The following is a 27,258-nucleotide window of genomic DNA, read 5'->3' as shown; positions in this document are numbered from 1 at the left end:
TAGAGTATGATGCCCCTTTCCAATTTTCCAAATGGGTTGCCTGAAAAACTGTAGCTTCCCTGACAACAACAAAACAAAACAGTAATCCTTGCAGGGTCAGAGGTCATTTAGGAATCCTTTCCACAGCGCGATCTCTAGCTACCTAGAGAGGTGAGCATGTGAAATATTGTCAATGTAATTCACCATTTCCCAGATGAAAGTGGATCATCTGACTCTAGTAACTCTCAGAAGCAGTAGGGGGCACCTTTCACATTTACGTAGATATTTTCATTAAGGCGACATTCAGGAATGGAATTATGATCTGTTTGCATCTGTGGTTGTTATTTTCACACCCATGGGCTTTATCTGCTAGTCCATCACTGTCAGTCCAACAATCACACTGACTGATATTCAACGCGCACACACAACGGCAAAACAAAAGACCAATGAGACATCACACAATTATATCTTATTAGCACGAGGCTGAAACAGAGCAATGACATCCCAATTATTACAGTATGCTAAGGAAAAGATGCCCCTTTCCAATTTTCCAAATGGATTGCCTGAAGAACTGTAGCTTCCCTGACATGCATAACAACAAAACAAAACAGTAATCCTTGCAGGGTCAGAAGTCATTTAGGAATCCTTTCCACAGCGCGATCTCTAGCTACCTAGAGAGGTGAGCGTGTGAAATATTGTCAATGTAATTCACCATTTCCCTGATGAAAGTGGATCATCTGACTCTTTTAACTCTCAGAAGCTGTAGGGGGCACCTTTCACATTTACGTAGATATTTTCATTAAGGCGACATTCAGGAATGGAATTATATGTTTAATTCGTAAGATCCAGACAGCATTGCACGTCAAAGCTATTGCCATAATATTTTGTTAGATGATAATAATATAATATTAACATTTTCAGCATTCACATAGTAATATCAGAAAAATATCATACAGAGTGGTATTCAGACCAACAAACATGAATGCGATTGATATTAAAAACTGAATGTGATGGTTGAAATAAATATCACAAAAATACTTTGTGATAATATTGTGAAAATATTTGTTCCTCAGCACATCTGTGTCTTCAGTAATAATACACACCAAATGCAGCGGCCACACAGAACAAGCTGTCCTATTAAAAGAAGAAAATTTAAGCTAAAAAAATAAGCTAAGAGATAAAAATCACATTTCAAAGTAATTTTAACGTAAAGTCATTAAAAGTAATTCCTACAGAAGAGGATTAGGGCCACGTAATAATAAAAAAATAAAACCATCTCGAGATTAAAGTCATTATTATGCAAGATTAAACTTTCAAGAAAAAAAAGTCGAAATACAATGTCATTACATTTTAAGTATAACGTTGTTGTGTTTTCAAGGAAAAACTCATTCAATTTCGAGAAGAAGTCTAAATAAAATGTTGAGAATAAACACACATTTGATCAGTGTCATGTTCATACTGATAGAGGACATGACAGAGTTGGATCACTTAGTCAAGCTATATTTTATGCTTTCAATAACAAAAAAATACTATCAGCTTTAGCTAATAATAACTGAATATAAGTAGCATACGAACTTTAAAGAGAATTCGGCAGGGTCTTTTTGGAAGAAAAAAAACAGTCTAATTTGAACAATATATTACACATGAAATAACAAATAACGTCATATATGCGTTACCCTCGGTTTCCGGTTTTATTTTGAAGAAACGCTTCACTCTTACCGCAGTGTGCAACAAGTGTCATAGCAGCCGCCGAGCGAACGCACAGAGTAACGTCATCATTTTCAACACACTCAAATGTATCTAATATGATAAACAGAGCTGCGTTACCTCATACTCTGCTTCCTACTACAGTAACGTTAATAATCGCATTCATGAACATGTCCTATGCCGATTCTTTTCCACCGGATGTGAGGTAAAGAACACATGTCCCAAGATTCTGCGTTCAAACTTGGCGTCATCAAACTACGCCTTTGTTTTGAATAGGCGACCTCTAGTGGACGGAAAAAGTTACATACACTGTAAAAAAAAAAGGTTCTATATGGCACCAAAAATGGTTCTTGGCTCATAATCATAGGAGAACCTTTTTAAGTGCTAAATAGCTGGTGCTTCAGTGGTTCTTCAGCGGTTCTTTGACTAAGGTGCTATATAGCACCGCTAACTAAGGTGCTATATAGCACTGCTACCATATACAAACCATGTTAAGATATGGTGCTATATAGCACCAAAAGTGGTTCCTCTATGATTATGACGAAGAACCATTTTTGGTGCCATATAGAACCTTTTTTTTTTTTTGAGTGTAGTGTACCTTTTATTCTCAAAATTTAATGATGATTTTATTCTCAACATTGTATTTCTACTTTTTTTCTTGAAATGTAATTTTTTTTTACTTAATTCTCAAAATAAATGAGTTTACTCTCGACAATTTATTTTGTCCTTTTTCTCACAATTTAAAGAGTTTTTTCTCGAAACACATGGAATTTATTCTCACATTGAATTTTGACGATTTTATTCTCAAAATTTTATGATTTTATTTGAAACATTTAGTGAGTTTATTCTCGAAACACAACTACTTTATTCTCAAAATTTTATTATTTTAATTCTAAACATTGTATGTTTGTATGTCATTGTGTTATACTTTTTTTTCTTGTTTCTAGAAAAAACGTGTTCAATTTCAAGAAAAAGTCTAAATAAAATGTAGAGAATAAACATTAAATTTTGAAAATAAAGTTGTGTGTTTCGAGAAAAAACTCGTTAAATTTCAAGAACTTTATTCTCAAAACATTTTATTTCGAATTCTTTCATGAAATTTAAAAGAGTTTTTTCTCGGAACACAATTACTTTTTTTCTAAATGTATTGAGTCAATATTTTCTAAATGTATTGACTCAATATTGTATTTGGACTTTTTTCCTCAAAAAATATTTCTCGAAACACAATGAATATTTCTTGAAATTTAACGAGCTTAATCTCACATTAAAATGACTTAAATCTCAAGATGGTTTTATTTTGTTTATTATTGCTTGGCCCTAATCCTCTTCCGTAAATTCCTCACTTACGTTCATATATATATCTTGAGCATAGCTGTCTGTGTCTGCATCCCAGAAGCAGCGTGCAGCCATCCTATCAAACATAGTTAGTGAAAAACATTTTCATTATGCTACAAACACTCAAACTGTATCTTAAAAATACTTTAACACAGCAATACTTTTCCTTCAGTAGTGATGGATGATCTTGAAATTATAGTACGTAACAATGCCTTATTGAAAAGATCTTGACGAGTTAGATCTGCAAATACACAGCTGGGTTTCAGATGCCCTGCGATATTGGTTTCATAACATGAGACCACAGTCAGTCAGATTATATCTAACTCGATGTGGGTGTCCTAGAAAGATCAGTACACTTAGTAGAAACCTCATATAAGTGACAAACAACCCAAAGGTCACAGCTAAACATCTGAGGGCATGTCTTGCATGTGACAATGTCTGTGGTCGTGAGTCTATACTGTACTGTACGAAGAAAACAGTACCAGTGCTCGTGCTTGCTAAAGACCATCCTGTTTTCACAACTCATTCATTTTCCTAAGAAGTATTACACTTACTTGACTCCCTCTCCACGCTGCTCTCCAACAACCACCTGCACAATCAGCTTGTATCTGTCAAAGCCCACATCTGGAAAGAGCACACATATCAGAGGCCTGAGCATGCTTAAGTATCAAACAAATCCAACATGTCTAGGACATACTTGTGTTTTGTCCGTCATTAGAATGGCAGTAAGTGCATCGCATTACTTACATGTTATAGAGTTAATTGTATTCATGTGGGAACTCATTTTTCTGTCATTTGGCAAAAACATACTTTTGCAAAAGTAAAAAAAAAGAAACAAAAAGGTGTTCAATGGACTACTTGCACAGTTTGTTCCGTTAACATGAACTATCTTGAACCTGCTGAAATGTTCCTATAAATATTTTTCTTTCCAACTGTGCATTCTGAATAATAAATAAATATATTTCCCCACTAACCTGCCGCAGTCCAATGCTCATCTTTGTTACATGTCTGCTGTTTTTGTGTTTTTCATTGTGACCTAGTTTCCCCCTGTCAGTCCTGTTTAGTCATGTCTTTCACCTGTGCCCTGTTAATTAGCTCCTTCATGTGTTCTAGTGTTTATACTCCTTGTTTCTGTCAGTGTCTGTCTATGTTAATGTTAACATGGTTTATGTGCCATCTATGCAAGTTTCCTGAGTTTTTGTTATTAAAGTTCCTGTTTCCAGTTCTTCATCGTCTTTGTGAGCTTTCATCACCACGTTACGTAACAGATAGATGGACCTACACAGTTTTTTATTTGAGGCATTTTCCCTTTGTTTGTTTCTTTTTTCCTGCCCATCATGGACCTCCCTGCTGTGCAGCTACTTTGCCTGGAGCAGGATGACAGTTCGCTGGATGCTCATACACGGGACTTTCTACATCTTGCGTGCCACGCACTACCCCAGACTGCTCGCTCTGTTTTTTACCATGCCAGCCTGAGCGAGCGGTCCAAAGCACATGTTCCTGCAAATGGTCCAAAGGAGGATTTCGCCGCCTTCGTGGAGTGGGTACTGGTAAATAACAACTCACCAGTCCCCCTCCACTGCCGCCTGAGACCAGCCATCCACCACCGACCGTGATCGGCGAGAGTGTGACCAGGTGCGTTAGCCGGCAACATTCAGTACATTTACATGGACAACAATACTCCGATATTAATCTGATTAAAACCATACTCTGATTAAGAAACGACCATGTAAACAGCATTTTCGAATTACCTTAATCCGGTTAATGCCATACTCGAATTAAACAAAAATCTAATTAAGACATGTGGAGTATGCCTATTTTAGTCGCATTATCAAAGTGCATTGTATACATGTACACACCTTAATCTAACTATTAACGTTGTGTATGAGTTTTCGCCGCATTTTGTGACAGGACACACACACACAACCAGGCAAGTGCAGAGGGGAGGGCTTTGGGGGCTCGTGCCCCTGCCCTTTTTAAAAATGTATCAAAAGTGCCCCTCTCAACAATCATCAATAATATTGTCACAAATAAAACTGAATTAAAATTATAATTAATATAACAGCGCGTTCAAAACAGTAACAAAGTGCTCAAATGTCCCGTTTATCTTTTACATATCTGTCAGTCTGAAATGTCGTTGCCATGACGTGTTGCTATGGTGCGTGTCTTGCTTGACTGCTCATTCTGACACTGCCTCCTCTGTATTTTTTTCTTTGTGTTGTTATAATTCTGCTCATTGTAAAAGTAAAATACAATAAGTTTGTATCTGTAATCCCAGATTCATAATTGTCTGCTTACAACAGCGGTCGGGAACCTCTAGGCTCGCGAGCCATATGGCCATTCAGTGAACGCCTGTGGCTCGAAGGCAGAAAAAAACAATCCAAACAATCACGATTTTGAAGCCTTAATTTTCATCATTAATCAAAGCTATTATACGAAATATAGGCTGTTAAGAAAGAGGCAAGATGGGCAGTGTCTCTTCAAAAAAAAAAACTGAAAGACAATATATCATATTACAAAAATAAAACTATATATATATATATATATATATATATATATATATATATATATATATATATATATATATATATATATATATATATATATATATATATGTGTGTGTAAAAACAAGAAGGGCCTAAAAATACATCGTGCTTGGATGAAGTGCTTGCAACCTGAACGTAATGCGCAACACACAGGGCAACCTGGTGAGACGGAGGAGAGGCCAGGGCAGGAGCCAAACCACATTCCCCGGAATCTCCATGCACATGACGAAGAGGGGAGTAGGAACGGCTCTACTGATGTATTAGAGGACACAAGGCATCAGATAGTGAGGGAAGGCACTCAGGACATGAGACAACCTGGACAGAACACCTGCACGAGAGAGGTCCGAAAAGAACGAGTGAACTGGCCAGCTGCAGGAGAAAGGAAGGAGTGGGAGAGGTTTGATCACGATGTGGACCATGTGCTGCAATCAGCTTTGGCAGGAGACGTGGGAAAGAAGCTCAAGGCCATGGCATCAATCATCTGGAGCATAGGTGCTGATCGCTTTGGAAAGGAAGAGCGAAGGGCAGGAACAAACAGCCAGTCCAAGGAAAACAGACGTTTGAAGAGCATAGCAATACTTAGAGGGGATCTGCGGAGGCTAAGTAAGGCATTCAGTGAAGCAGCGGAGGAGAAGCCAGCATTGACGGAGATCCGAGACAACTTGAGGGAGCGCATTAAGATATTGCGAAGAGCGGAATGTCACCGCAAGAACAGGAAGCGATGGATAAAGGAAAGGACAGATTTCACCAAGAACCCATTCAAATATCTTTCAACAATTTTGGGTGATAAAAGATCAGGGGAACTGAAAGCAACAAAGGAGGAGGTGGAGGAGCACCTCCGTCAGGTCCATAATGATCCCAGAAGGGAGGAAAACTTGGAAGAGATGGAGAAACTTATAAAACCAGCAGAACCAACTATCCCTTTCAAAGCTGAGGAACCAAGCTGGCAGGAAGTGAATACGTTTCTCAAGAAGGCCAGAGCGAAATCTGCCCCAGGACCTGACGGCATCCATTATAAGGTGTATAAGTACTGTGAAAATCTCAGGAAACGACTCTGGTAGCTTCTGAGAGTGGCATGGAGGAAGGACCTCCTTGCTGATGACTGGTTGATTGGAGAGGGATGCTTCATCCCTAAAGGAGAAAATTTGATGGGGATCAAGCAATTCCGTACTATGTCACTCCTCAATATCGAAGGCAAGATCTTCCTTGGGATTCTGGCAAGGAGGCTGACCACTTTCATGTTAGACAACGGATACATGGACACGTCAGTCCAGAAGGGTGGAGTTCCAGGGGTGCCGGGCTGTCTTGAGCATACCAGCGTGATCACAAAAATTATTGAGGACGCAAAGAAAAACCATGGTGACCTGGCAGTTCTGTGGCTGGATCTAACAAATGCCTATGGGACGATACCCCACAAGTTAGTGGAGCTGACATTGAAGACCTACCATGTGCCAGAGCGATTCCAGAAGCTCTTGCAGTGCTACTTCAATAAGTTCAAAATGCGTTTCACCTGTGGAGACTTTACCACTGACTGGCAGAGACTGGAGGTGGGCATGGTTACAGGCTGCACAATCTCAGTGATTCTGTTTTCTGTAGCAATTAACCTTCTAGTCAAGTCAGCAGAGAAGGTACGTCGGGGTGCAATGCTGGCGACGGGCGTCCAACAGGTACCTGTAAGAGCGTTGATGGACGATCTCACAATCACAGCGAAATCAGTACCCGAAGGCAGATGGATCCAAGAAGACTTGGTCGAGCTCACCGAGTGGGCAAGGATGGGATTCAAACCTGAAAAGTCCAGAAGCCTGGTCCTGAGGAAGGGGCGTGTACAGAACCGGTTCCGCTTCAAGATCAGAGATACCGTCATCCCCACGGTCCAAGAGAAACCAGTAAAGAGCTTGGGGAAGTGGTTCAGAGCAGACCTCAATGATAGGCAGAGCGTGAGTGAGATGCTTATCCAAACAGACACCTGGATGACATCACTGGAGAAGAGTGGCTTGCCTGGCAAGTATAAGGCCTGGGGTTACTAGCATGGGGTCCTCCCTAGACTGCTTTGGCCTCTGCTAGTCAATGAGGTACCTGTATCCACCGTCGAGGGGCTGGAAAGGAAGATTAACACCTACCTGAGAAGATGGCTGGGGGTCCCAAGAAGCTTTTGCTCCATCGGGCTGTATTGCACAGGCAGCAAGCTACAGCTGCCTGTGACATCAGTGGTGGAGGAGTATAAGGCGACAAAGACGCGTCAGGCCATGATGCTGCGAGACAGCAAAGATGAAAGAGTACGCCAGGCAGGCATTGTGGTCAGGACAGACCGCAAGTGGTCAGCTAGCAGAGCACTGACAGAGGCAGAGGTCCGATTGCATCATTCAGATATTGTGGGGACAGTAGCCCAGGGCAGACTTGGACTAGGCTGCTCCACTAGAGTGAGCTGGAACAATGCCGACCCAAAGAAGTGGCGTACCATGGTGCAGATGGAGGTTCGAAAGGCAGAAGAGAGGTTTGGCATGTCAAGGCTGTAGCCATGAAGAAACAGGGCAGCTGGACAAAGTGGGAGGGCGTACGAGGGAGGGCCCTGACCTGGCAGGACATCTGGAGTATAGAAGGACACCGAGTAAAGTTCCTGATATGTTCTGTGTATGATGTTCTGCCTACTCCATCAAATCTCCACACATGGGGGTTAGCAGAGAGCCCCAATTGTAAGCTTTGTGTAAAAACAGCTAACCTCGAACATGTACTCTCATCGTGTCGGTTAGGCTTGGCAGATGGGAAATTCAGGTGGCGACACGACAAGATTCTAGCCCAGTTGGCAGATGGCGTAGAGCAGGCGAGGAAGAAGGTGAAGAAGATTTCTAACGGGCCTAACTTTATCCACTTCGTCAGGCCAGGAGAAAGCACTGCAACAGGACGAAAGGGCAGAGGGATCTTGGCTTCAGCAAATGACTGGGAGATGAGGGCCGACCTGAAAAAGCAGCTAAAATTCCCAGAAGAAATAGCCCACACAAGCCTTAGACTAGGGCTGCTCGATTATGGAAAAAATCATAATCACGATTATTTTGGTCAATATTGAAATCACGATTATGTAACACGATTATTTCACATGACTTTGGGAATGTGTTGCATTTATTAAAAGGACGCCTTTCAACAATTCAATTGAAATTGTAACATTTGTTGTACTTTTTGAACTATTAAAATAAATAATATAACATATTCAAATTAAAGTATAAAAGTATTCAAGTAAAAATAATAACCACAAATAAATAAGATATAAAAGAAGATTCGGCTAGATATGCTTTTCAGGTTTTTCAGGTACGTCTAACATTAGTTTTCAGGTACAGAAATGTATCAAATGTAAAATAACATTGCATATTTGAGTGCATAAATTAAAGAATAATCCTATTAAACTTACAAAAGGTATTCAATCAAGTGCAGTGAGTGATGTCCTTGTCTTTTGTTGTTTGACATTAAACAGACAGCAGTAAAGGCTACTGCCCCTTTAAGACCTAAAGCATGGATATGCCTCGTCTTTATCGACTGTATAAAGTTTACTCAAGGCATATACATACTATGTCTGCTAGGATACTCACCAAGATGGATGTTGACATACGTTTTGTGTGAGTTTTGTTGAGTCCGTTCAAGAGCTAGCCTTGAAAGAGAACTCAATATTTGTGCGCTGTGAGACGTGTGCGCGCTCTCGGATGAGCGCACAGAGACACATTTTCTCACAGCGCGCGCCACTTCTCATTCGCGTCTTCTGGCACTAAACCCGGGTGATGAGGGGGAAAATTACTGGTCATATTCGAAAATATGGCAGCACTCGCATGCATTGAACAAAGTTTACAAAGAGAGAATTATTTGAAAAATATGAAGGAAAAAAAAGGATGTTTACACGGCACCCCTGCTCTCGTCAGTTTTTGTTTCTTTATTAGATTGTCATAGGTCACTCTGTGTTTAATTTTCAAGTGGTTAAACAAATTCGTGGTGTTCCCTTGCGTTGCAGCCACTACCATGTAGCAAATCTTGCACGTAGCATGTTTCTGCTCGTCGTCTGATTCCTCGAAGCCAAACTGTTCCCAGACAACGGAGTTGGTTTTGCCTTTTTTGCTCACCAAACGCTGCTGTAACTGCCCTCCTTCTGCCATCTTTACTCGCGCCGAGTTTTTAAATTTCATATGATATGGATGATATGCACACGAGACTCATGAACTGAGAGAGTTTGTGGCTTCGGGAGGGGCGGATGTGCGCGTGCGCGTTTCATTCAGAACGCAAGACAAAATAAGAGTGTTCTTGCAAAACTGAACATGGCAAAATAAAAGTTTTTTCTCGATTGTACTATTTTGGTGATCGTTGGGAGCCAAAATCGAAATCGAAATCGAAATTCAATTAATTGCACAGCCCTCCCTTAGACCAGACATTGTCCTCTGGTCTAAAGGTACCAAGCAGGTGGTGCTCATAGAATTAACAGTGCCCTGGGAAGAGAGGATGAAGGAGGCACAGGAGCGTAAGCTCAAAAAATACCAAGACCTTGTCCTCAAAAGCCAGCAAAATGGATGGAAGGCCTGGAACCTGCCCGTGGAGGTCGGCTGCAGGGGCTTTGCTGGGCAGTCACTCTGGAGAACCCTTGGAATACTGGGGATCGAAGGGCTGGCCAGGAAGCGGCTGGTAGGCAATGTCACCAAACAGGCGGAAACAGCATCCCGATGGATCTGGATACAGCGAGATGTGCGGTGGCGGAGCCAACCTGGGGAAGGATCAACAACTGCAGAGGCGGGTGGTGGTCAGCTGGGGTAGATCCAGGACGCTGGATCTGCTGTCAAGCCCTCCCGAGGTGTCATGGGCTTAAATTGATGAAACATCAAGGAAGGGGGGTACCCATCTGATGACCAGCTGTAGCCACCCAAATCTTGTTCAGGTATGCGGCCAAGGCCAGACTTGGCTCAGGGAGGAGGACGGCCCTGCTAGGCATAGTCCCGCTGGTGCCTTGGAAGGGAAGAAGGAGAGGAGAGTGGAGAGAGCGATGCCGCTGGCCCACAGATGGTGCAGGGCAGGGTACCTGTAAAGGTGGGTCAGGTGCGATGACCCACATCGTATTTTGCATATATATATAATATATATATTATCGTTTTTATAAAGGAACACTGTCCAACAGCGACACCCACAGGTAAAGTTACAGAGGGTTATCTGAGCCCATTGATTTTAACAGACCCACAGAAGTCGTGCTATGATTAGATGTCGAACAGCGTAGCGTGGCATGGGGACGTAATGACGTACCATTAATCGAGCTATGTTATATAACATGTAAAACGGGAACATGAACGGAATATTCTAAAAGCAACTCATGTAAACTCCTTAATCAGAATATTGTCAGAATAAGGGCAATAATTAGATCACTGCTGTCCACGTGAATGTAGTCATTGTGCATCATGGAGGGAGTACTCGTGGAGCTTGAGGGCTGGGAAGGAGCCCCGCCACGGTGGAAGAGATGGTGAGAACCTCTGGTGGATATTTCGAGGAACTGCTTGAATTTTTTGGGGAGAATTTGATTGACTTTGAGGTTTCTCCAGCGCCCCCTGTTTCTCCAGCGTCTCCTGTGTCTCCAGCGCCCCCTGTCTCACCACAATGACCCTCCGTGCCCTGCACTCCACAGCGGCCCGTTTACACTTCAGCTCCACCGGACACATTCAGCCATGTGGCTTCTCCGGGCTCCCTCGTCTCTCCGGCTCCGCCTTGGTCAGCCTTCGACCTGTCGGTTCCTTCGGCCCCGTCTGGCTCCGCCTTCGCCTTTGCCTCCGTCCCACCGGCTCAGCCTCTGTCCTGCAGTCATCTGTCTCCACCTCAGATACTCGTTGCCACGGTTCTACTTCGGTCTCCTGGGCCTCCGGTCGACCCAGAAACTCCTTTCAGTGGCGGTATCCTCATCGGTCTTCCCCGGGGTGTATTCCATCGAGTCGGCAACACCATGGCTCCTCCCACCACCGATTCCACCGTACTCCTTGTTTCTTTCAGTCAGTGTCAGTCTACGGTAATGTTAACATGGTTTACGTGCCGTCTATGTGAGTTTCTTGAGTTTTTGTAATTAAAGTTCCTGTTTCCAGTTAGAGCCCGACTGATAAAGGATTTTTAAGGCCGATACCGATACAAATATTTGGTGATTTAAAAATCCGATATTCCGATATATCGGCAGAGATATATATATATATATATATATATATATATATATATATACTCTGTTTTCCTGTTTAACATGTGTATATTTATATATACTCTGGTCAGGCCAATCACAGCGTGTGTAGAGTCGCTGGGCGGGCTTAACATTATGACGGTACGTCACGGCAGAGTTGCGGAGGGTCTGCATGCTACTCGTAAACACAGAAGCTGGCGAACAGCGGTCTTTTGAATCGGCTTTGGCCGCGACTCTGTTAGACTTGGAGTTAAGCTTTTATTTGAGAAAAGAACAAAGAACGGCACTGAAGTCAGTCTTAAGAAAAGAAGATATGTTCGAAGTTTTGCCGACCGGATACGGCGAAAGTCTATCAACTAACGTTAGCTCGGCTTCACCTTCTTCTTTGCTCTGGTTGGTTGTGGCGGTCATGGCGCTATCCAATTGCATGCAGAGGGAATTTGAAAGACAACAGTTTATCCCGCCCCTCGGATTGAGCCCTGCTAAGGGTGAGTTTCCAGACCCAACATCTTGATGTGGGTCTGGCTTGTCAGGCTAGTTATTTGTAGTTATTCATGAATCTCTAAAATAATATGATAATGCAGTTTAAAAATAAACTTGTTTGTTTTACTGTCACAACAGAACAGAGGAACATAAAAATATATTCAAATTCTGATAAATAAAATGTATTAAAAATACAAACTTAAGATGTGAAACTTAAAGTCCTTTGGATGAAAACACAATAACAAAAACAAAACAAAAAATCAAAGATACCAGTATTAATAGACGTGGTAAGCTTCATAAATATAACTTTGAGAAAGACTGGAAGTTAAGTTCTGATAAATAACAACAGCAAAATATAAGCTGCCTGCCTTCTAAAATGCAGTAAATCCATTATGTGACTCTTTAATACTGCAACGCACTTTCGTTCACTCGGTGTGCCTAACTTACAATGCAGGGACTGGAACTACAAATATACTAGTTATATAAAGACAGTAATCATTACTTTATTTAGGCACAATACGTTTGTTGTGATTCCCAAGCGCATTAATGTTAGCGGTCTTCCACTGATAGCCATGGCATTTGCTAGCTTTGTGGTTAGCTAAAGTCTATGATAAGACATAGGGATGAAGCGGTATGGAAATTCCACATCACGATTATAGTGACCCAAATTATCACGGTTATCAATATTATCACGGTTTTGTTCAAATGAGATGAAAGTGTTCAAAAAGAGTAGATGCACACACTTAAAACATTTCAACAAGTTTTATATTTGAAAATCAACAAACAACAAATAAATCAAGCAGCTCTATGCACTTTTGTAAGCTAGATTCTGTGGGATTTCCTTCCTTAAAATGGCCGTCGTCAATAGCAATGCATAAATAATAATAATTTGGTGTAAATTTAATCTCTAATATTATCTCTGTTAATATATTCTCAAGCAATATTCTCATCAGTGTTCAGCAATGATTCATTTAAATCTAGCACATTTTTTGTAAGAGCCCAAACAGTATCCTAGTGAAATAACGCATATCCATATTTCCATGATTTGACAGTTTATTTAATTAAATATCAAAATTTGTGCATCATACCTGACACCTAGATGAACACTTTACAGTCAGTTTTATGACTGTCATTCCCTTCAAATGCTATTGTAGTTTGAAACGTGTATAACGTTACCAATGTTGTATGTAACTTTAGCGACGGTCCCTAAATTCGCCAACTTTATGCCAGTCATATCAGATGCGCTGTGGTTCTGCTGTGTTTGTTTGAAACTATTTTCGCTGTTGAAATAGAACAAAAACAGTCAACCACTGTATGATGAATGAATCTTCTGCGTACATCGCATGTTTATCTCTGCTTTGAGTGTAGATTTCAGCAAGTGAGAGCGGCGCGCGCTCTGAACAAAACTCCGGCTAATCTGAACGCCTCTGATTATGAGACATTGCATTCACAAACTCAATAGAAACACGTGTGAGTGGTTATAATGCGCAACGCGATTATAACCGATGGCTTTTGAGAAGACTATAATAAGTTCAACCGCCAAAGTGGCTAGTGTGCAGCAGAATAATGTCACCCTAGTCTTGTCTGAATTTGTTCGTTTCGCTTCACGTTATTATTTCCCAGACGTATTGGTATTGAGGTCAAAGTCCACTTGCCTTGCGTTCGTTTTGAAGTGTTCCCCCTATTACAGCGACTTTCTTCTGGCATGTTCTGCAGACAGGGTGACCATCTTCGATTAAGTTTCCCTCAGGACTTTTGTAAAAGCCAAAATATGACCACACCTCAGATTTGGTCCTTTTAGAAGGCTGAACAGTGCTGTCACTGCCTTCTGCCATTTCTTCTCATTCAAAAAACAGCGTTGCGCGCTGTGCCTGCACCAGACTGATGCTGACTGGACAAGATTTACGCAAGTTTTCAAAATCGTGATAATCACACGCGGTTTTAATGATAATACAAATTTAAACAATATTACTAACCGTCACAAAATTTTATCGTGGTTTATCGTGAAACCGGTAATCGTTTCATCCCTAATAAGACATAATTTAGAAATGGACAACGTCATACTGCAAAATATTGTAAAACATACATTTTCAAAATAACGGGCAGGGGAGAGATGATACGTCTCATGCTGTGAAACTGTCACGCTATAACTTACTAGCCAATTCCGTTTAACTCTAGGCTTACACGTAACAGCAAAACTGGACTTGGCAGTCAGGCAATTTTGTCATGCCTATTTGAGTAAAGAGAATTGATGGGGATGTTCTTTTCAATGTTATTCAAGCAATGTACATGTCTCGTGCCAGCTTACCATGCACTTCACGGATGATCTCCATTGTGTTGTGAATGTTTGCGGTGCACAGCATGACTCAGCTGGATCAGCTGTGTTGCTAGCCGACACGTTGTAGAGTGCCCTCTGGTGGACAAACTATGAAACGCCAACACTCATAATGTGGTTGAGCGGTGTTTCGTCCATTAATTTTTTTTTTATATTCATTTATCGGCCATCATAAATGCTGATACCGATAGTTTGGAAAATGTCTAATATCGGCCGGCCGATATATCGGTCGGGCTCTATTTCCAGTTCTTCATCATCTTCGTGAGATTTCATCACCATGTTACGTAACAGTCTTCTCATTAACAGTGTTTTTCTCTTACTGATCATATTTCATACCTGTTACATTCTTAAACGAATTTGACTAATAAAAAGGATTGCATGTTTGCACTGGTGATCTTATTCCAGTCTTTTAAAATAGTTGAACGAATGAATGCACGGTTTGTGCCTTAAATAAATAAATGTAATGATGTTAAATATGTAATTAATCTTAAACAGTAATGCACACAGCGTAGAGGAGAATGACAGCGACTTTGAATATTAATTTACGCATTTTGGGCATAAACATGTAAATAACATTTAGTAAAATGATAGACAGTGAAAAATTACACACAATAACATTTAAATCAAATAAAAAAAAAATTCGTACTGATCCTATTCATCATGTCTCACTAGTTTAGAGGAGCACTGACATGCTGTGGTGAAATAGTCCTGTATGTTTACCAGCCGCTGCATTCTCAGATTGGCTTGGTTTGGATTAAACCTTGAAAACTCTTTGCACAATAATCATAAGAATATCTCTTCTCCTGTCTCTAAAATGTCCAGATTTTTTAATCTGTGCTGACATTCATTTTAGGTGCCGTTTAGTCAACTAGGTCACTACATCACATTAAAAATATACATAACCTGGAAATAAATTAGTTGTACTATTTCAAAACGGAAGTGCATCATGAAGCTCAGTGCAAGTAGTCCATTGTATTTCAGTATTTAAATGTAAAAAGCTTTGGGAATTGACTGATGAAGTTCATTAAGGTTACTTAACTGCACAAACCTTAATTAGGGTAGACGCTAGACACCATATTTAATTTTTCACAAATGAAAACGAGGCTATTTGCAGGATAGACACAGCTAGCCGCGTTTCCATTACAGATTTGCGCAAAACTTTTGCGATATTTTCTAAAAGTCGACAAAAAAATATTGCGAAATGACAGCGTTTCCATTATGCGACTAAAACCATTTTTTCCCTCTCGTGATAAATCATTCCAAAAATCATGCTACGTATGTTGTTAGGTTTATGTATATCCCAGCCACCGCACGCCATTATTTTTACTGGTAAGAGACGTGCGTGTTATCCAAGCACTGATGGCAAGGAAAGCACCTTATACTTGAGCGGCACATATGAGGTGTTATGATAAATTGTGGCATTTTGTATTCTATTGTTTTTTTATGAGTTTAATAAAGAACTCGTCTTCTGTCCAAACATACCATCATCTGTAAAGAATGATCCACTTTTACATACGCCGGTTATTGTGACGCATATCCACATACAGAGACGAGCAAAAAGTTTGAATTTGCATGGTGGTAACTCAAAGGGTTTTTTTTACCACTTCGTTATTTTGGCTCGCAATTTCGTTTTTTGGAAATATAAACTGAATTTAGAAATGCTTTTGAAATGAAAAACTTTGCGTTTAATAAACAAAATATATTTTTGAAATGAAGACAGCGTTTGGAGTGGAGTGCAAAATAATCTGTTCCCTGAGTCCACGGACTTTGCTGTTATCGTGAGTGTACACAAATAAAAGTAGAGAGTTTACTGTTTATAATTATGTCTTGCACATCTGTATGGCTAAAAATGAATCTGAATATTGAGAGTTTCCTGGAATAAGGAAAAAATCCATCAAAAGGCGCCAACGTCGGAAAGAGGGTTAAAGAAAACGTAGCCTATTTAGTTTCATATATAGTTAGGCTATGTCTACATATAATAATATTTATTTATAATATCTAAATATTTATTATAATCTTTTATATTATATTATATATTTCATATGTTGATTATGAAAAGTGAGCAGCATGAGTAAGGCAAATCAGATGCGCATATGTCTGGAGACATAGATTTTGAGCACAATTGAATTGTTTTCTGGAAAGTCTTTCTTTAAAATGAATTTCGTTTTGAATAAATTGTATTTTAATTTTGATCAATATTTAATCAACTATTTGGCTGTAGGCTATATTTAATAAATAAGAAGCAAACCAAGATCGTCGGGAATGGATTGACCTAGTCTTTGAGCAAGGCTGAAACTATAGGGTCTTTCTGTTTTAATACATTTCTTGAATATATGTCATAATTACAGGCCTATAGATAGTTATGATATTTGTGTTTGCACCGGGGTCCGTCATTATAAAGTTACGCCACTTTCCTTATTAGGAGAAAATATATGTTGTTTTAACGACATAAGATCTAGTACATACTTGAGTGGAAAAAAAATGATATGTTGGCCCTATGTGAGAGCAATGCGTGGCCGTACCAGGTGACCTGTAAATGCGAAAAAACTGTTTCCATTGCAGTTTTGCGAAAATTTCCTTTTTCGAATTGCCTGAAAAACCACCTCATGCGAGCGTAAAAACTTTTTTGCGATATATGGGAGTTTTTGCGAAATTGACGCGTTTCCATTGGGCATATTTTCAATTCGCAATTTCAATTTGCGCAATTTGAAGGGTAATGGAAACGCGGCTACTGTTCTTTGCGTTGTAAAGTTTTTAATGTTGTTGTCATTGAGCTTGATTATTTGATTAAAACAAAATCCTGGTGCCAATAAAACTGAAAACAGGTATTTTGAAAATTGTTTTATCATATTAGACATATTTGAGTGTGTTAAAGTTATGTTTTAATGCTACTCTGTGCGTTTGCTCGGCGCTACTATGAGACGCTTGTTCACACTGCAGTGACATGACATGTGAGGCCCACACATGACGTTCAAAATTTACTCATTTGTTCCCTCGATTTATAAATCGAGTGCACGATTTGGCCTACTAGTTTTTTCCTGCATGTCATATGCAGGGCTCTGTAAATATGCTACCTAAATGATCTTCCGGGTTTTTACAGCGCGATCTTAAGGAATTATGAATGAACCGCTCTGCCTATTGAGCTAGCTTGTTCGTGTGTTGTTTGGATTAGAGTCACTTTCCAGAACTTGCTAAAAGTTGCCAAATAAATTAAAAAATTGCTAAATTAGTTGCTAGGTGCTTTTAGAAAAAAAATTTGCTTAGGTAGTCTGAAAAGCGGCTAAATCTTGCGACAAAATTGCTAAGTTGGCAACACTGGTTGAAGGCTTGTTTATACTTTGGCAATTGGCATGGCTCTACGCCGCGAACCTGCTTACTGCATGCGCTCCTCAGTAAAGTATGCTTGACGTGCTCTCCGTTGTAAAATTCTGTGAAATGACAAAGGGGGACTCTGAGTAATTGTTCTCCAAACCATCAAAAAGCAGCGATGAGAGTAAGTAGTTTGCCGAATAATTTGTCAAACACTCGTCTCGTGAGAAGTTTGTGAATAAATGGATTTCTTCACATATAAACTGATTAGGTTGTGGGTCATTTTGAGGACACATGTGAAGTTTTTTAGCAGCCTACACTTCTTAAACCCTAACCAAATAATCAAGTTAAACCCAGTAAACTTGAAATTGTGACTTGTTGTGACATTAGAACAAAACATATTAATGAATAGACCCAGATAGATTTCAGCCTAATAGGGATACATGCACTGAATCGCCAATTTAACGTGTATTTTGTGTATTTTCAAAATTCAAAATACTGCATTTGTATTTAAATACATTTTTCCACACAGTATTTTGTAGTTGTATTTAAATAAATTTTTCCACACAGTATTTTGTATTTGTATTTTAAATACATTTGTATTTATGCCCATCTCTGCCTAATGGAACCTTATTCTAAAGTGTTACCAACTGGTCATTATAGTCCCAAGAAAGCTGATATTTCACCAATACCAATAGAATTAAACAGTTTCTATTTTCTAGTTTGTATTGTGGATCATTCATTGCTAAATTTAAGCTGATTCGCATGTTTAAGTATCCGTTATCAGGATGTACTTGACAAATAATGCATGCTATACTACATGGTTTTAAAGCTAATGTTATCCAATGTTTTGGCCCTCAAACATCTTAACACCTATCATGGAATTTTGAAATTTACCTTTCATGTAGTGTGTAACATAGATCTAAGTGAACAAAAACATCCTGCAAAGTTTGAAATATGACAGTGCACCGTATATATAGTTATTTTCTTTCAAAAGTAAGAGTCGACTCTGAGTCATTTTTAAGAATCGTTAGAAGACCGAAGCTTTTTCTCTGACTAGATGACGTCAACTTGTCAAGTTATATGAATACGATACGCCCACTTATTGCGCTCCAGTTAAAACTAGAAAACATCATGGCGACGAGACGCTGTGTTCTGAAGTACGACTCAAAAGCAAACTTTTTTCATCTGCCCAAGGATGAGCATTTGAAGACTAAGTGGCTTGAAGACAAACCATACATCGTCGCGATTGTGTGTTTATTAGTCTTCAAATGTCTCTATTTGCATGTTTCGCGATCTCAGGAAGCTTTTATTATGGACTTCTATTATGGCACATGGTTCTTCTTCATCTGTCTGTACCATATATGGACTACATGTGCACAGAGCGCCCTCCGGCTGCCAGTATGAATTGAAAACAACACATAAAGAGACTCAATCGCTCATAATTAGGCTATATCTGCGCATTTTGAGGAAGTATTGAATAAAAAAATACTCCTCTGTTTAGAAATTTGACACAGACATATGAGAATCTATCAATATGTCTCCTCATCTGCACACTTTTGAACTAAAAGCCCTGAGGGATGTTGATTTGTCGCGAGTCTTCGTGACGAGAATAGAGGAGTTTTTCTATGAATGAGATCAGCTGAGGCTCATATTACAATCAAACGGTACCGACGCGGTTTTCATATTCATAACTCCTGACCAGGGGTGGTAAAAGTACTCAAAAGTTATACTCGAGTAAAAGTATATATATATATACCTAAATAAAAAATGACTCCAGTAAAAGTAGAAAGTCCTCCATTTAAACATCACTTGAGTAAAAGTACAAAAGTATCCAATTTAAAACGTACTCAAGTACCGAAAGTAAAAAGTAAATATTCAAATTAACTGTAAATATCAATAATTAAGCAGATACATTTTTTGGGGAGTGATATGCAATTCTTTAATTGAACAAATTATAAGATTAGATACTGCAATTAAAGCTACACTGTGTAACTTTTTTAGTCTATTCTTAGCTAAAAACACTTAGTTCTTTCAAAAATATATGTGCTCATTAATGTATATTTACTTCTTTCAAGTAATAAAGTATTCTCGTAAGTTTATAATATGCCATTGAAAATACATAAGGTAATGGGATCTAACGGTGGTCGCCATGTTGCTCCTCCATCTTGAAAGTACATTAGCCAACGAGGGACATACCCGTAAATTCAAGCTTCGCCATTCGCGTTTTAACCGGTTTTAACACTGTGCGCGTCAACTTGTTCAGACTTGTCTGGTGCATGTGCAGAGAGTTTTCATCTCAGCAGCTCCAGTAACAGAGTTATACGGAGTTTTCCTGGCTTGTTTATTCCCCAAAAGTCTGTTTTTCCTTGTGTGGTATTTCTGTGCGTTAATAACTCAGTAAGTAATAATAGTTATTGTCATTGTGGATGTGTTTCAGAGTGTGTCATCGCGTAATTCAGTTGATGTCACCTCAGAAGTATTTTTGTGTCAACATACAATAGCGTAATGCTCACCTATTTGAATAATCATTCAGTTATTAACAATGTTTATTCGTTTATAGAAAATATTTGCTTGTAATGTATGTTGATGGAAATATGTATCAGGTCTGATCAGCATATTAACACTTGTTATACAGAGCTAAACCTGCGCACACACTTTTGTAACCGGACACCGCTTGTTAGCAGCGGCAGCTCCGCTCCTTTTAATGCAGCTGCATTTAGCGCCTATATATGGTACAATAAGCTCTGGTTTACGGTTACATTATACAAATGTAACTTATAAGTGTAGTTATACAGTTCTTAACTGTGTATATTCTGTCATGTCATTATCATGTATATTTACCATCCTAATTTGTTCTCTCACAGAAACCACATTTATGTACATATCCATGCAAACCTGTTTATGCCTTGCAATTGGATGACTGAATAAACATTACTATCATCAAAGTTCACTCTGGATTAGCTGCAGTTCTTTCTAGCCGAATAATTAGGCCAGTTGAGTTCCAACCATCCCACTGCGCACAGAATATCCCACAGGCACCGTGTCGAATGTGGACGAGGTCGAACAGGAAGCCATATTAATCTTGGACTAAATCGGCCACCGTAGGAGTTAAAACGAAATCGGAATTGAACAGAACAGAAACTAAAATTCACTGGATGGTCATATACCAGTTCACCACTAGATGGGGGAAAATATCACACAGTGTAGCTTTAAGAATTTGTTAGATTTGCAATCATAAGAGACAATGAAGCAACTTAACACAGTATAGGGGTTGAACTTAAAATAGACATGCTCCATAACATTAGCTGCATCAAACAGAAGATGTGCAAGATACTATTAAAAATGAATTAAAAAGCCATAACCATAATGACATATTACTTAACAATTAGTTAATAGTGATGTGCCTCAACAAGTGAAGTCATGACATAATGAAACCTTTGCAAATCGTTATCTAATGATTAATTAAAGCAGACAACTGGAAGTTGAAATACATGGCTTTGACCCATTGTGATAATTAACAGATTAATTTACATATATTAGTTAATATAATGTTATTAGGGAATTAATACATTGTCATATTTAATTAATAGAAATTCATGTATTACTTAACCTATTAATCAAATATAATGTTCATTAGTTGCTGATGCAGTAATCATTAATAAATGATTTAGTTCTTGATGAGTCATACATTAACTCTTGATTATCTGTGCATTAGTTAAGCATGAATTAATGCATATTAGTGCACACGTATTGTAAAGTGTTACCGATGCTTTCATAGTGTGCCGCGAAAGAAAAAAAGTTTGGGAAACACTGAGCTAACGTTAGTGTGGCAAACCTAGTCAGCTTTTCCAAGTCTAGCCCCGACTGGATCATCCATGACCGATCGACAGCATGCAGGGAGAACCAGCTTACTAGCTTGATTCTCTCCTGCACCCACGTTTTTTGTTGGTTTGGAAAGCAAGTGTAATAAATACTTGGAGCGGGCATGGGGAAATGTATTGGAGTAAAAAGTAAACTTTGTCTTTAATATTGTAGTCGAGTAAGAGTGAAAGTAGATGCAAATAAAACATACTCAAGTAAAGTACAGATCCCCGAAAAAAATACTTAAGTAAAGTAACAAAGTATTTTTACTTCATTACTTACCACCTCTGCTCCTGACACATATTAACAAATTACTGTCAAGACTTTGATGGGCGTTCCGTTTCCGAAAATATCTGCACAGACTATACCAATCACAACTGACTGGGTCATCGGACCAATCACCACAGATTAGCGTCACGTAAAGGCGGGGTTTTGAAAAGTGAATCACAGGAATCATTTGAGAATCGCTATCAAAACAGGTAAAAATAAATGCATATTATAAGAAAACTAAAGTCTTTTTTGTCATTGCATGCATGCAAAACTGTTGTTGGGGACTTCTAAAACAATATTTGGAACATTTTAAATGCCATAATAGGTGCTCTTTAAAACACACATATTTACACCAGGGGGATCTTTTTTTTTCTCGGGGACCTCTGTAATTATGAAACCCTGAGTACAGCCCTGATGGTATGATTGTTTGGTACACCTAATTTATGTAGAAAGTAAATGCTCAGCTGCAAAGACACACAAAAAAAGTAAAGTAGACATTTTTAACAAGTATTATTTTGTCATGTTTTTAAATGTGGGACACCCCCAAGAGCTTTGACACAATTCGAACACTGTTTTGGGTGAACTATGCTTTTAATGGGAACGTTAGCAAAACGTTTGAGAAAAGTATATTTTCGCCATAAACATTACTTAAGACTGCAATGAAGTAGATTCATTGTAGTATTACGTCCCTGTCAACCTCACCTTTCAGCTTGTTTTTAATGGAGTCCGCAAGAGATCTGGATAATGTGGGAACCTCCTCTGGGTTATACTGCACTCCATACAGCTGTTCCCTCAGGATTTCCCTGATACACTCCTTTGCCACCCCTGTCTTAAACCTACGACAGAAAACAAGGAACGAGGAAGGTATTTGGGAAACAGTTTAGCAAGTTTTAGGGCATTTTAGAGCTGTGCGTGTCCTGTTACAATCAACCTTAAACGTAGCTAACGTTAGCTGCTAAGTTAGTTTTAACTGGCTACGCTTAGTTTTAAGCGTTGAACAGTAAAGGCAGTTCGTCTTACTTGTCTTTATAATTCGGTCTGATGAGATATGTGTTGGCACCGGCATCCATGAGTGAAATACTTCGAGCGACACAGTGTGCAACCGTGCTTTCGCTTTACTGCTTTACCGTCGTTGTCATAACAACTAGCTTTCATCCGGGGAACGGTCTAACGTGATGACGCCACGAGCATGGACGGGTACATTTGCTGCGTCCCAATTCGCATACTATCCGTACTAAATAGTATTCGAAAAAAGAATTAGTATGTCCCAAATCTTAGTATGTTGAAAAAAGTATTCCAAAGATTCCCGGATGGTTTACTATTTCCGGTCAGAATCCGAAGTGCAGATCGATGCGCACTCGGCTGATATTGCCCACAACCCATTGCGAGATGGACGAGGATTCGATTAGAACTACAAACGCGGATAAAAAGTGTTTAAAAACTACAAACATGACGGTTACGCGAGTCTGACGGTTAAGTGGAGAGGATTAGATAAAGTGGTTTGAGTGAGCAATTATCAGTATTTAACCGGACGAAAAGATATTTATTCAATATTATCCACATTATATATCTCCTTCAGCAGCATTGAGAACTTTTGTAATGATGCGTTTGGCCATTAACTTTGCTAACACTTGAGAGGACTCTCTGCATTAAAGACCCACGAAAGGCAGATCAACGAGCGACTACATTTCTCTCCGATACGGTAGGAAATTAAATTGAATGATGATGATGATTGACAGGGCAGTTTAAACGGTGACGGGACGCACGTAACAGAGTCCGTTAAAGATGATGAAGTAGTATGTCCCAAAGCTTGCATACTCTTCTGCTACACACTCAAAAGTATGTACTTTTTCTTCACAAAAAGAGTACATACTTTTAGGACGTAGTATAAGTAGGCGAATTGGGACGCAGCCATTGCGTTTGGTTCAAACCACGTGCTCAGTGGGATTACAGAACTCTGGTAAAACATAACTAGTCTAAATAAATTCATATCGAGTCTGAAAGACATAATTAGTTAAACACAATAAATCCAAAACTAGCATACATTAGCTTATATCAGGGTTTTTAAATTGTTAAGATGCCATGGACCATCAAAAATGATCATCCTCATGAGAGGGACCCTCATCCTGAAATTTAAAAGACAGATATATAGGCCTATACATATTTTCATGTATAAATACATTAATACTGTGAAAAATGTATATTATAAATATGTATAAAATATTATTTGGTAACTAATTTTGGTATTTATTTCTTTAGTAGGCTAGGCTATGTTGTATTAGCCTATTTAATGGTGCGTTCAAGTCTGAGATGTTTGTATTTATGAGGTGAGAAATCGTGTTTACGACATCATGTGCGTTCAAGTCTCTTTGGTCGGAGCAAGATGGCAGTGTACCTTCTTTTAATGAATTTCACAAAAATACAGCAAGGTTTGTTAACTCTGCTTATAGAAAATGAAAAACAAAGAATGCGCATCAAGTGAGTTTTAATCTTACTTTTTTAATTAATCTATGAAGCCACTGTAAACTGTATTGTTATATATTAGGCTAATTGTTTTATTAAAATGCTAGCTTACTTTGTTGTAAAGTCACTGCTAAAACCCATTATATTCAACTACAGACGTTGCATTCCGCCATGTTTCACACTGACAAGCCCCCAACTCGTACAGATCGGGGCTTAAAGAAAATCCTGAACCCACTGGTATTTACGACTTCGTGGTGGCGTTTATGTGCGTTAAACTCGCAAATACGATCTTTACGACATGACTTGAACACACCATAATTGTCACTGTCCGGTGGAAACTCGCATCTCCAAAAAGGCTACTTTTCAAAAAATGACAAAACATTTATTTTTTGCATATATATATATATATATATATATATATATATATATATATATATATATATATATATATATATATATATATATATATATATATATATATATATAAATAAACACTGCACGTTCAAAGTTGATATTATGATTTTATGTACTCTGAAAAATGTATATTATAAATATGTATAAAATATTATTTGGTAAATAATATTTAGTTTGTATTACAGTATTTATTTCTTTATTAGGCTATGCTGTATTATTTAATTGTCACTGTTGGGTGGAAACTCGCATCTCCAAAAATGTTACTTTTCAGAAAATAAATTAATTAAACACTGCGCTTTTAAATTTGATATTGTGGTTTTAAGTACACAAAAAAGAAAGAAAAAAATTGTCAAAGCAAAGTCAAAGATGGTCATTGCATTAATAAAACTTTGCTACTGAATAGCTACATTATATTTCTCAGCAACAAGGGGGTTACATCTCTAGTGTTCAGCTCGGAGCCAAGACCCCTATTTATGCGAAGTACCACTGGTTCTTTCGTTTTTACAAGAGCTACTGGACACGGGTCGTACCCCCTCCATGCTCAAAGTATAAATGGCGGCCATAGCAGCTTTCCATGCTCCTGTGGCCGGCCAATCCCTAGGAAAAAACGACTTAGTCGTATGCTTCCTCAAGGGGGCTAGGAGGTTAAACCTGCCTCGTCCCCCCTCTATACCCGCATGTGACCTATCCACAGTCCTCACGGCTGACTTAAAGCCACTTTCGCTTAAGACTCCTGCTAGCCCTAGCATCGGTCAAGTGAGTAGGCGCACACCACGAATGCTTCCTGTCTTGAATTTGGGCCTAACGACTCAAAGGTCATCCTCAAGCCAAGACATGGCTATGTGCCTAAGGTGCTCTCAGTCAACACCGTTCAGAGCCCAGGTCATTTCAATGTCTGCTTTTCCCCCATCGGAAGACAACAGAGAACTAAACCGGGTGTCGAAATTATGCAGACAAGGACAATTCGGTATCGGTTCAGTAATAGAGTCCCGAAGTTATGACGTCACTTTGTAGGACAACCCAGAAGTTAGTGGCGCATGGGTTCCCTCGATTGAAGAGCCATGCATTTTCCCCATAGACTTTTGGAAAATCGCAAAAAATAAGATCTGTGTTCAACAAAGAGTTATGACCCTTACACGTTTTTGTCTATCAAGATAATCTTTACAAGTTAATTCAAAATGTATATATTTTGAAGCCTAAATAAAGCCGTCAGATATAAAATGCTAACGGTAGGCGATAAACGGACTATAGCACACCATGGTCGCGGATCAACGTCATCATCAAGCTTCCTCTAACTTTATTTAAAAAACACGCTCGCTCATTATGATCTGCGCTGTGTATGAACACTTATCCACTTTTTCATGAGAAATATTGCCCAATCGCTTTTTCCAAAAATGTTAGAAATTAATTTTGTTTATGCGTGCCTCTCTGAGATTTTTTATCTTTTGTTAATGTTTTTTCAGACAATATGATTATCACTGTGATAACATTAAATGACATGAAACACAACCCAGTCTCTTTTTGTTAAATGCAAGTTTATGTATGATCAATAATACAAAAGTATAAGTAAAAGGTATAATAAGCTATACATGAAATAAAGCAAACAATTCAGTCAAACATTCAAAGTCAGTGCTAGTCGGCTACAACGGTAACGTAAAGTTATAGCCTAAAAATAAAAAAGTAATGAAACTTCACTTTGCCCTCAGCCTAAACGATTTGCCAGGGAACAAATTATAGATCCATGAGACCAAAGATCGCCCGTTACATATACACAAGACGAATTATAGCTCGAGACACCACAGAGACATCAGAGCCAGCGGCAGACAGCAGAAGGACTGGCCGAGGAAAGAAAACTCTCGCCGGGTAAACAAGCGCGGAGCGCCGCTGATCCACTGGAGCTCACAACTTCGAAAACGCCAGATAAAATGTTCAAATAGGCGCTCTTCTTATAAATAAACCACAGATTTGAACTTTAAACAACTACATTATCGCCTGAAAAAGTCTTGAAACTACGTTGTCACACATTAACAGTAGATTTAACAAAAACAGACGTGTAAACACAGCCCATGTCAGCCATTTCTCAACGAGACGAGCCGGCTGGCAGAAGCCCCTCCCATGACGCGAATTCGCGTCTGTTGTGCAGTGAGTGTCCCACGCGAATGAAGCGAGTAAACTCAAATGTTCAAGCATCCAACTTCGCGCGAATAGCGCAATTTATTCACGCCACATAAGTTCTTCACAAGTGAGGCTGAAACGCGGGCTAGTGAGAGATTTCCTGTTTGTCACGATGACGTCTAAAGTCCCGGCCAAAGGATGTAGTCCCTTTTAGCAACTTGTTAGCAACCACTGTTTTTAAGACACAATAAAGTTTAAAAAAA

At 39.1% G+C, this 27,258-nt stretch overlaps 1 protein-coding gene across 1 annotated transcript; it reads right to left on the bottom strand.

Moving 5' to 3' along the window:
* Positions 1-930: 930 nt before the first annotated feature.
* dynlt2b (dynein light chain Tctex-type 2B) lies at positions 931-23,158 on the bottom strand (the record flags this gene model as incomplete). Its single annotated transcript, XM_079807964.1, is given in 6 exon segments — positions 931-1,113; positions 3,034-3,097; positions 3,576-3,645; positions 22,706-22,839; positions 23,024-23,089; positions 23,091-23,158. Coding segments are annotated over 6 exon segments (450 nt in total). The 3' UTR covers positions 931-1,065.
* Positions 23,159-27,258: the final 4,100 nt, after the last annotated feature.

This window comes from Gobio gobio (assembly GCF_949357685.1).
Source record: "Gobio gobio genome assembly, chromosome: 24".
Classification (NCBI taxonomy): Eukaryota; Metazoa; Chordata; class Actinopteri; order Cypriniformes; family Gobionidae; genus Gobio; species Gobio gobio.
This window is presented reverse-complemented; position numbering and strand designations above follow the sequence as displayed.